At 40.2% G+C, this 12,827-nt stretch overlaps 1 protein-coding gene across 1 annotated transcript; it reads left to right on the top strand.

The window, feature by feature from the left end:
• Nucleotides 1-10,902: 10,902 nt before the first annotated feature.
• Nucleotides 10,903-11,343, top strand: LOC149137848 (uncharacterized). The gene has a single exon (XM_089354893.1). It carries the CDS (start codon nucleotides 10,903-10,905, stop codon nucleotides 11,341-11,343), a length of 441 nt encoding a protein of 146 aa, XP_089211019.1.
• The last annotated feature ends 1,484 nt before the right edge of the window (nucleotides 11,344-12,827 follow it).

Genomic DNA, 12,827 nt, shown 5'->3' with positions numbered 1-12,827 from the left:
GCTTGGCCTAAGACTAAGTCTCTGTCGTCTTTTTCAGTCACCACAATCACACAACGTCTTTCGCCATTGCCACTAGACAGTCAAAAATTGCCTGCCCTGCTCGACCAAACAAAGGCGGATAGGCAATTTTTGCCGTTGATTCGGTTGAAAGCCGGATCCGTTCTATTCGCGACAACAACTATTCGACAGTATTCCACATGTCAGTAATGCTTAGACACTGATCGAATTCGTAGAGAACAGTTTGTACACGCATCTTGTACAGATCCAGCTGATGGCATTTCCGTTCTTGAAGAGTTTCTCTCGAACCACGAAGGACCCCCGGTAGCACAAGCAGGACAAGAATTTCTGGAAATTCTATGGAATAGGTCAGCCAGTTATTACTCGTTGACTCGTCAATGCCTTGAGTTTCCATGAGAACGTTGTCAAGCTTTCTCACCATTAGTCCTCAGTAGAACGACATTGAGGTTCCACTAATAGCATTGCCGAACTGGTGGAGGTCTGTAAGCACCTGATAATATTTCAGATGCCAGACGCCCTCTCTTGCTTTTCATTTGACTTCGGACTGCAGTTCTGTTAAAGAAATGAGCTGTGAGAAGACGTGTTTGACAAAAATCTTTGTAGATGCCACTGCCTCAGTGCATGTCTATGCATTAGCATCTACGATATACTGTGCCCCCAGTTTAGAGCACCACGCGACAAGCGGAACACATTCCTTCTACAAGAAGCGAAAGACAGACGCTCTAGACTGGCCAGACGATAAACAGAGCAGGGTACAACAATCAAGCAGTAATATAACAGGTGTCAAGCGCCCTCCGCCAATGCTCGACCTTTCAAGGATAGTTCCTTCCCAGCCCATTTCTGGATAAAACTAGTCCATTTGCTTATAAGTTCGTCACAGTTTTGATCTACTTGGAGCTCCGACCCGAACTAAATCTCAAGTAACAGAATCATTACCAAAAGTCTACATTCTTCATAGGGAAAAAATCCCTATGTGACATGACGTGACGTGATACTTCAGTGACATTCCAGCTACACACTCACTCACAATACCAGCATCTACTGTGTGGGAGTGGCAATGGAAGTGACACAGAAATTGTGGAGAAGATAACAAACTGTCACGCATATCGGAAAGTGGGAAAAGACACAAAAGCAAAATACGAACTCAAACTAAAGGAGCATAAAACGCACGAAGAGGAGCTTTCCCGGTTGTTTGAAACATCAACAAAAACCCTAACTGAACAATAGTGTATTTGAAGGAAAATGAAGATAATGAAGTGTTGTTTGAAGACAAAGAAATACTACCAGATTTCAAAAGACACTCAGATTATGCACTATTGGTGAGAATGATACCTGTAACGACTGTGCGAAGTGAAATGACGAGAATGGCTCCTGTAGTACTTCATACGGTCGATACAATAAATATAAAAAAGAATAAATGCGTATATGTGCCAGAGGGAAAAAAGGAGAGACACAACCGGATAGAATGTTTAAGAGAAGATTTATTGATATGTTAACATGTGTGACGGTGTGTGCGTCATGTATACAGAATATTGATATGTTAACATGTGTGATTGTATGTGCGTCAAGTACAGAGCATTGAAAGAGTCTATAATGAGAAGTTAGAAGAATGTTCATAGACACAAGAATGAGAAATGCCAGTTTGTAGTCAATTGTACACGATAGTTGAAATGCTGTATCAAGAAGTTGCGGCGATGATGCAGAGCCGGTTGAGGTACGTTGTACATGAAGTTGTGGCTGCGATGCAGAGCCGGTTGAGGTACATGTCGTACGTGGAGTTGTGGCTGTAATGCAGAGCCGGTTGAGGTACATGTCGTACGTGAAGTTGTGGCTGTGATGCTGCTGCCTGGGTCACTTGGTACAGGAGTTCTCGCAGGTTGTATATTCGCTGTTAACCATGGTGAAGTAATTCACGAACAGTGCTATGTTAAAACTTGTGCGAGTTGCTGTGTTCGTATAGAGATGATATTGACGACGATGATGGCGACGAAGAAAGAGATTGCCGTAATGCTGTTGGACGAGTGTTGTCGTCTGGCTCACAGGTTGTATATTTGCTATTGATCCAGGGTGAAGTAATTCACGAACAGTGCTGTGTTGAACCTGGGCGTCTGGCGTTGTTGCTGGAACTGGCTGTGTCTTGTGTGGTCAGTGGCTAGACCTTAAAAGGTCTGGGACCAAACAATTTCTTTATTTAGCTATAAAAGGTATACATAGAGAGGACACTGCAAGGGACGAACACTTACATTCTTACAAAATGGTTTTGGTTGCAATTAAATGGAAAAAATCGAAAAAATCGGATAAAAGGATGAAATAAAATTATAAACAATTAAAAAATTATAAAATAATGTTCCGTGTTATTTTTATGGTTAATCCGCCGGTTTTTTATTTTCTCCTTTGGTTTTTTTCCTTTTTTTTCCTTCTTTTCGCCTTGATCGGCTATGCTAGCACGGCCATCCATTCTCAACTTCCTTACTACAGACATCCATCTTTTCCCGAACGTACTTTGCGTCAGACACCTTTTCTCCAGACGGATCTTTCGCGACAGGTGGAAGTTGAAATAACTAACCAACCCGTGTCCGGAGATGAAGTGACCAGTCCCAATCCCTTTCGCTCGCGTCGTCCATACCGTTTCTTTCAGTATGGCTACTACGCAAAAAGAACGATGCCTTCTTTTTCTTGTTGAAGGAAGAAGGCGGTACGATCTTAAATCATGGACTCAGTCGAGAGCCGTACTCTCAATGAGAAAATAGAGGTGCAAGAAATCAGCACAAGAATAGGATGGGGCAGGTCTGCAATGACAAAGATCAACTTGAAATCCCTACGGAGTGACAAATCCAGAGTGAGGGATATTTGTCCATAGGTCTTGATGGCGGAGTGATTCACCGCGTAGAGAGAGATATCCGAAAGACCAGGATTGGTGGAGGTAAATTGTCGAGGCCAAATACTTAAGCTCGTACCCGTATCCACCATAAAAGACTTTGAAGAATTGGTATCTCTGGTAAAGAAAGTACGATAGGGTGAATCGATGAGGGAGACGACTGACATGCCCAATGTCTCCCAGCCTAGTTTCCCTGAAAAGAGTAAGGGCAGGGCTGTGTACGTTTCTCGGCCTGGTCCTTGAACTTCCTGTGGTACCAGCAGACTGAGGGAGCATGAAGTGCGCGTGTGCGCGAGAAGGAACGGTGCTTTGTCCTTCCTGCGGAATGAGCCCTTGAAGACGAATGGTTCCTACACATGCATGAAACCTGACGGGTCAGTTCTGTGATAGCCCGCAAGATTTCAGAGGATTGCATGTCAACCGGTGCAGAAGAAACAGAAGCTTGAAGGGAGGACAATAATAGGAAAACAGAACGGCAACTGACTGAATAAACGCCATTAGAAATGGCAGTCAAAACACCCTAGTTGAAAGAAGACACGACGAGCCGCGAACTAGGATTTTTTTTTTTTTTTTTTCAATAACAGAGGATGAAAATAGAAGAAATTCTTGCTAGTTGATAAGGAACAAATTACGGCCAACGCGTGGATAATCCGGGTGGTTGAGAGAAAGAAACTCATACCTGGCATGTAGGAAAATTTTCTGTCCATGTGAATTCTGGAGAAAATTCCGGATAATTTTTTGCCCCTCTTTTTTATAAGCAAGAAGAAAATTCTCTGAGACGCTGTGTCTTCAAATGACCAAGTTGTATTTTCGGTTACAATCCGAGGAAAAAAGATTTGAAGTTTCCCGCTTGAAAATGGCGCCAAAATTTTCCAGTGATAGTATGTTCCTATATGACGAGTGGCGATTTGGTTGCGTAGCCAAAGTCGCGAAAGAGAAAAGGGAATACGTATTCACTGGTCTGTATTCGCCCGGTGTTCATCATTTTAGATGAATATGTTCATTTCCCACGTTGGGTTACCATTTTAGAAGTCTATGTTCACGTCGGGTCACTATTTTAGATGGTGTCTGTTCGTCATTGTTGAGCCACCTAATATGACTCTCAGAAGGTTGTACTCTCGCTGATAAGTAAACCCGGATGAAAAACATATACAGGCAAGGTTGTAACTTTAAACACGTTTATCGTGGCCACACATATATACACAATGGAATGATAAACAAAATGGTTGGTGTGTAAGGCCATGGTCTTCTGTGCTATGCTCCTGTTTGCAAGCTGGCCTGCGGCATAAGATAGAGCCAGTCAAGTTGCGTCCTTATAGCTTGCATGTCCATGCAGAATAGAGGAACTCATGAGGTCACGTGTCTGAACCTTAATGTTGTGTAACGCCCTCTGTATTTATATAGCCAGCTTGTTTACTCGCTGTCAAGTGGGGTAATGTACCTACATAATCGATAACCTCCTTCCTTTATAATTGCTGGCCTTCTGCCAAAACTTGAAACAATTATCCAGAGAGCCTTTCTTTTTTATTGTTGTAGTATATGACCTGAATCCAGCAGGTTGACATTTTTCTTTTGACCAAGAAGGGGAGAGATTTAGGGATGTTTGTCTTCCCTAGAAGTGAATTGGTTTAAACGCAGTAAACTGAAACGGATTAAGGAACATGTTCGCAATTTCACGAATATTCGTATCGGTATTTTTTGTTTTTTTCTCTCTCTCTTTCTTTTGTCCATAATGTTGTTATTTTCTAGTCCTGTATCAGCTCTGATCGAACACTCCAATGAACAAGTTGTTCCAGCCGTGACTATCACATTTTCATTCTGACATAGAGTATCTAGGAATTAATTATTTCTTAAGACAATGTGGCTATTTCTGGAAACGTTAAGCGACCACATAAAATCTCCATTGTTGCTTTGCTGTCGTAATCAAAAGTCTTACAGCAGTGCATCCCCTTTTCTCTTCTTTTCTTTTTTCCCCTCAGATATATTGGATCTAATGTGTCTTTTTTTAATTTTTTCAAGGCGACGATATGTAATGTTTAGCAAGGCGAACGAACATGTAAAGGCGCCCACATTGGCTCGTCGACAATAATGTTTAGACATTATTTAAATCACATACATTAATTTAAAAACACAAAAACAAAACAGTGATAATATTGAGCAGCAGCTGTTAAAAGTGTTAAGTTTCAAGCATGAATAAAATAGACATAAATCATCAAGCCCTTTACTGTCAATGTATTTGCTTTACCTAACCATAGAAACGACTATATAATTTCTGTCTTGTGAAATACAACGTAACTTCTTCAACAAGTCAACAGGTGAAAATCTACATGGCCGTGCGACCTTCTAGAAATAACAGACGACAGATTTCCTGCAGATTACCTCCGTTGTTTTGAAAACTGTAAACACATTGTATAATGTAATGTCTTACATCTTAGTGTGTATGCGTTTCTGTATACACGCGCATAAACGTAAGTATGAGGAACTGAAGAAGGAATAATCACACCGCATTAGCAGAGTAATAAATATCAATTTGTTTAGTTATCTCAAGAAGTTTAGGAACTTGTAAACTAACAGTCACACTGCTGATGTATATTGCTATATATCAGTCGTAAACCTCAGTCAACGCCAGATGATGGGGGATATTTATGAAAGTGTAGTCACACACACACACACTTCTACAATACTTTGTTTTTGACATCCAATTCTTTCTCATTTGTAGATTACTGCACTCTCAATTATGTATGTATGTTTGTATGTGTGTGTGGACAAACCCCGTATGTAACAACAAAAGAATTAGACCTCAATATTTTTGGAAATAGAGGACTAAACTCGGTGTGTTCTGAATGTAAGTGCTCTATGCTTGAGTCATTGTGCGTGTGTTTGTGTGTGTGTGTGAATAAGTGAGAAAGATAGGGGAGGAGGTGGTGACAAAACGAACTAGCAGAAGTTCCAACTCAAACATTGTTGTAGTTGATAATATAGTTGGATTTTGGAGTCGTGGCTAAATTAGGAATTTTAGCCTTAACTAGTCAAAATGATGTCTTGTCAAACGAGGGAGTGAGTCATAAGAAGTTTGTATTCAAGTAAAGAAAATGTTGACTTAATACTTATCAACAGAACAAATATGCTGACGAAAGTAATGCGGAATTGATTAAATAATATCATCAGCCAACTCATTTTTATGCAGTAAGAAAAAAATGGAACTAACTTGACCGGTTTCAGTCCTAGTTGGGACCATCTTCTGAAGTCATGTTGCTTGCTTCGTGTAGTTTTAGAAAAGATATATATTTCAAAACTATTTTTAGCCAGTGAATTAAAGGTCTACGCTAACAGGAAAATGCTTGAAAATATTAATATATTGCAGATTGGACGCTAATATAATCTCCCAAAATCCATTTTAAATAGCATTATCAAAAGCATTTCCATTAGAATCTGCAACTTCACTGCTAATGAAAACATTTTTTAACAGTCATGCTCCCTACTACAACAAGGCCCTCCTCATGGCAGATATTCCTAAGTTTCCTATAGCCCCAACACTATAATGAAGATCAAATTAGAACTATCAACCCCTCATAATGATAGTGCTCCTTCTAAACTTAACTCTATTTCTAACTCTAACACCATATAGTCCACTACCTCTGTTAGTAGTGGATTATATGAACACCATATAGTCCACTGTTGCTGTTAGAGTTCCTCCTCTGTTGCTCAACCGAACCAGAGAAGGCATAAACCACGGTTGCCTCACGCTAATTAACCCTACGCCTGGCACTCACAATACAAAAAGTAGAAAACGAGAGGTTTTATGGTTCTCACATTCGTTTTCTTTGCAAATTAAATTTCTTCCTAAACTATTATCTAACGTCCTCAATTCCAACTTCCTATCCCAACATAATTACCACTTCATCTTTAATGAATCTACTATAAAACTCTCCTATTTCCACCACACCAGACATGGAGTTAATTATTGCAACTTCGAATAGACGTAAGCGCGGATGTCAACTCAGGAACTCTGAGAATTCTCGCCCAGATATACCCTATAACTGTATTAATAGTAATAGTAAGATCCTTGACCAGGCTACCCATAGCTTTAACAATTACTACTAATTGCCCTTCGGACACTACTAATTACCCTTCGGACACTACTAATTACCCTTCGATGGACAATTGCTTGCGCTATAGTGCTGTGTATAAATGTAACGTCACCACCCCACGGACCCACTTCGCCAGGGTTTACATTGGTGACACGATTGATTTTAAGCGCCGCTATCTTGAACATCTGAGCTCTTTCCCTTATAGTACCATAAAACAATCTTCCTCCATTGCTACCCGCACACACCACGCCAGGGCTGAAGGCATACCCTATAGCCGTCCTGGTCCATTCTTTCCCATTTATGAAAAATAGACAACCCTCTCGATTGTGTTGCCGTGAATCACTCAGAATATTATGCCCGAACGAGGTCTCTTGAGTGCCGTCTGGCCCATAGAACATGTTTTTGGCTACGTTGCCATTTAGTGGTAGGTGATTTTGCAGCTAAGGCACATGCATGAATTCACCGATTCTTCAATGTCACGGTCCATTGTTGGCCAATATACGTAACTTCTCATTAATGATTTCATTCTCGAAATCCCTGGGTGACGCATATGAAATTCCTTTGATAATCGCTTTTGCAGTGTGGCTGGCACTACGACTCTTTGTGCATACATCAAACATTGTCACACAGTGAGAAATGGTTCGCATTTGTGTTGCGTATATTTTTATCTCTTTTATCCTTCAGTATTTCTTTCATTTTTATAATAAATTTATGTTTTTCTGATTTCAATTTTGTCTTGGAAAGTAACTTGTCATTCACGAATGACGTTTCACAAAACGTTTTAAATTTCATTTTCCGCTCGCAAAGCAGTAATCATGGTATCTTCAAATGATTCCACATTTTTCGAAATCAGGTTTGATAGACAGTCCGCATGACTTACTTTCTTGAATGGTATATACTCCATCTTGAAATCATTGTTTAGTAATATCGTACCCCAGCGTTGTAACCTATTAGCAGTATGGGTAGGAATTCCTTTTCTTGACCCAAATATTGATAATAATGGACGGTGATCAGTTTGCAGACGAAAACTTCCACCGTGTAAAAATCTGTGAAATTTTTTCACGGAAAAAATAATCACCAGAGCCTCTTTTTCGATTTGACTATAAGTTTTCTCTGCTGCTATCAGAGAACGTGAGGCATGAACCACCGCCTTCATGCTACCATCTTTATATTTATGTAGCATTACTGCTCCTATACCATACTCAGAAGCGTCTGAAGCTACAACAATCTCCACTGCAGAATCGAAGTGCGCTAACAACGAATCAGATATTAATTAATTTTTTTGTTTCGTCAAATGCGTTTTGATAATTTTCCAACCAATTCCATTTCATATCTTTTTTCAGCAGATTATTCAGTGGAAACCTCACCTTATGCATATTTGGAATATATTTTTGGTAATAATTTGCCAGTCCTAAAAATGTTTGCAAGGTCACTTATATTAGTCGGAGGGGGCATATTTTTAATAGCGTCTGCCCTCGATGGGTCTGGTCGACGTCCATTTCTGTCATTGATTTGTCCTAAATATCTTAGTTTCGGTAAGAAAATTTCACATTTTTCTTTACTCAAAGTAAAACCGTAATAAACGGCAAGCTGACAGAAACGTTAGCACGCCAGGTGAAATGCTTAACGGTATTTCGTCTGTCTTTACGTTTTGAGTTCAAATTCCGCCGAGGTCGACTTTGCCTTTCATCCTTTCGGGGTCGATAAATTAAGTACCAGTTACGTACTGGGGTCGATCTGATCGATTGGCTCCCTCCCCAAAAATTTCGGGCCTTGTGCTTAGAGTAGAAAAAAAAAAAGAAAAGAAAAAAGAAAGAAAGGAAAAAAAGTAAAGCCGTAATCCTTAATTTTTTTCGACTACATATTTTACGTGCTCTACGTGTTAATCCCTGGATCCGCATTTAAAGAGTATATCGTCCAGATATGGAATTGCGAATTCACAGTCCACTAACATTGCATCCATAATCTGTTGAAAAATCGCAGCTGCGACTTTTTTGCCAAATGGTAACCTGTTATGTGTGTTAATTGTTAAGTATTTAGAGCATTCATCCTCTACTTTAATCTGTAGGTATGCGCCAGGGAGATCCAATTTAGAAAATATCTTGCCACTGTTTAATTTCGCAAAAATACCCTCCGGAGAAGGTTGCGGATAGAGGTACCTTTTAAGACATTCATTTAAACCAGTGGAAAAATCAGCACACTCTGATTTTATTATTCTTTTTCTATGCACAGTTGGTGCTGCCCACATAGCTATATTCCACTTTTTTGGATAACTCCAATTTTTTCTAATCTCTCTAACTCTAAGTTTATCTGTTCTAACGCTACGAACGGTACTGTTCGTTTTTGTTTAAATGTCGGTATGACGTTTTCTTGTATTTGGAATCGTACCTTCGTTTTGGTACACAGCCTAATTTATTGGACAGAAGTTCAGGAAAAATAGTTTTAAACTTCTTTTTCAATTCGTCTGATGATTTATTTGTACTGGAGGAAAAAACTATTCACCTTTTAACAGAAAAGATTAATGGGGAGGTCCCATGAATTAACCAATTCTATCCAGTCAATACCAAACAAGTCTGTTGTATTATTTAACACAAAAACTTTAGCCTTTAAGGTTTTTTCACGATATGTAATGTTACTTATCAATTCGCCTTTAAAATACATTTTTTTTCCTGAAACACCACGGGCAGTTTTCCAGGTTTCATTTAATTTAGGTCGCAGTCTGTATCCAAATGAAACTTTAGGTTTGTGTTATTAATTTTTACATATACAAATTTTCTTTGAGGTTCCTTCGTATTTTTTGTCACCGATAATCCGTTTATGTAATTTTTTTCTGTTGAACTGCTTCTTAGGTTCTGTCCTACAGTACGACATTTTATGGCCTCTTTTACCAAATTTGTAGCATTTTATATTTTTAAACGGACAGTTAATTTTAAAATGTAGACACCGTACCCATGACATGGATTCAGTCTTCATATTTTTTTTTGTCCATTATCTTATTTGTTAGCGGTAGACACGTTTGAATCTGAGAATCTTTCTCTTCGATTTTATTTTCGTCATGTCGTAGATTAACAATCTTCTGACATTCTTCTGCTACTGCCTGCAGAATTAAATTTTGGTCCTGTTCTAATTTTGTTAATATCCAAGAACGTATATATAGGAACCTGGCAGGCGTGAAGTGGATTCGATCCACTTTACCCATATTTGAATAGCTAGGCCGAAGCGGTCTCCACCACTTGACCCTTTTCTGACCTCTTCTGCTCGATCTAGAATTGAGGTAAACAAGCTAAATCCTTTGCACTCACTGCCCTGCTTCATGGCTATATAAACAGGACACTCCAAGAAAACTTCCTCTTTTCACTTTCTAGTGACCAGTGGTCAATTGACGTCTCATGGAGAAAGATGCCTGGTTGATCAGCTACAACTTGGCAGAGGGAGAAATAACTTTACTGTCAGCCACTGTCAGACAACGGCGCCAACATTATAACCCTACCATCTCTCCCTCTATACAATTACTGCTATAAAAGAAGGAACATACAGATACAGGCCTACATTCTCAACCTTGCATGTTTTATATACTATTACACTGGCCTACCCGTCGTGGTATGGCAACCTAGAATGTAACGGCATAAATAAATATTTTCTTATAAAAAATGATCTTCATCGTGCAATCCTATAACCGTTACAAGTGGTGACCCCGAACAAGAGAATCGCAGCCTTCACAATAACATGAAATGTTACACATGGTGATCTCCGAGCGAAAGAATTTCTACCTTCTGCATTTTTTTCCTGAATTCGAACTAAAGAACTTCATTCTTCAGATCTACAGTCGTTAAACCAAGAGAAAATACCAACTCATTTTCATAATATATGCACTTTCCGGAGCAAGACACGCCTGCAACCTCTTCGTCTGTAGACATGGCACTGCCTCAGGCCGCAATTTCTGTAAAATTGCCATCCTTCTGGTCTTTTGATCCGGCCTTATGGTTCGCCCACGTCGAGGCTCAGTTTGCTGCGAATAGGATAACAAGCGACGCAGCGAAACTGACGCATTTAATCGGTGCCCTTTCTCCTGAAATAATGATGGAGGTCAGGGACTTGATTATGGCCCCACCAGGTTCCGTGTCTTACGACACTTTTAAGAACGAACTAATCAAAAGGACCTCCGTCTCGGAGCAACGGCGGCTACACCAACTCTTAATTTCCGAAGAGTTGGGAGATAAAACTCCGTCGCAACTATTACGACGGATGAAACAACTGCTAGGTGATCAGACCTTGCCAGACGGGATATTTAAACAGATATTCCTGAAACGTCTGCGTCCGCTCAATTCTTCTCCTGACTTAAAGCACGTCGGATGATCACATGCTCTGCGCTTATGTTTAGACATAATTTCCCCCCGTTAGACCCTTGTTTGGTCACGTAATTAACAGAGAAAATGATCTGTCTCGCGCATCACTTCAGCATGCTTACACTGTCGTCCCAGCTAACTCAGCAATTAACCACGACAACAGCACCAGACGCATTTCACACACTGCAACTCTGCAGGAAGATCTTTCATATCATGGATTGAGAATGCACCCACTCGCTCCCCTGAGCTCAATTTTGATACGTGCCACTGCACTCCTGAATACACCCTCACGCGCACACACGCGCCAATTTGTGGTACTGCCCAGTCACTGACTGCACACATTTTAGCACGCAAAGCGACACTGTCCCGTATACACTTCAACGATCCTCTCTCCTGATATGCAAAATTTCTCCTCAATCATTCCCGGGCATTTATCATACATTTCTTTGTTTCCTTTCTTCGTTCGCTTCCCTCCCAGGAAGCTTACTGGTGAGGAGAGTGATATAGGAACCTGGCAGGCGTGAAGTGGATTCGATCCACTTTACCCATATTTGAATAGCTAGGCCGAAGCCGTCTCCACCACTTGACCCTTTTCTGACCTCTTCTGCTCCATCTAGAATTGAGGTAAACAAGCTAAATCCTTTGCACTCACTGCCCTGCTTCATGGCTATATAAACAGGACACTCCAAGAAAACTTCCTCTTTTCACTTTCTAGTGACCAGTGGTCAATTGACGTCTCATGGAGAAAGATGCCTGGCTGATCAGCTACAACTTGGCAGAGGGAGAAATAACTTTACTGTCAGCCACTGTCAGACAATGGCGCCAACATTATAACCCTACCATCTCTCCCTCTATACAATTACTGCTATAAAAGAAGGAACATACAGATACAGGCCTACATTCTCAACCTTGCATGTTTTATATACTATTACACTGGCCTACCCGTCGTGGTATGGCAACCTAGAATGTAACGGCATAAATAAATATTTTCTTATAAAAAATGATCTTCATCGTGCAATCCTATAACCGTTACAAGTGGTTTACGGCTGAATTCTTCAATTGAGTTTGCTACGCTGTCTGGCGAGTACTAACCTGAAGTATTTTCAAACTTCTTCAACATTAATTCCAGCAACTGTTGGTTTTGTTGTAGTTGCCGTTGCTGCTGCTGCAATTGCTGTTGTTATTGTTGTTGCTGCTGCAACTGCACCACGGAGGCTAATAAGTCTTCCATGTTAAAACGATTTTTAAATTTTGGCTTCGTACCAAAATAAAAATGTTAAACATCCAACGCAAACTTCGAACAACTCGTCGCCACTTTTATATCCTTGTATTAGATATATAATATAACGAAGCGGGGGGGGGGGGGGTATATACACGACGTGCTACTATTGCTATTACAAGAGACTCAATAATCTATATCGAAGGCTCACAGTGAACTGCTACCAGCACGAACTGCCAATCGCTCACATTTCTTCGTTTTATAACAATGAGACA

Source organism: Octopus bimaculoides, chromosome 1, assembly GCF_046866305.1.
Source record: "Octopus bimaculoides isolate indiv1 chromosome 1, ASM4686630v1, whole genome shotgun sequence".
Taxonomy (NCBI): Eukaryota; Metazoa; Mollusca; class Cephalopoda; order Octopoda; family Octopodidae; genus Octopus; species Octopus bimaculoides.
This window is presented reverse-complemented; position numbering and strand designations above follow the sequence as displayed.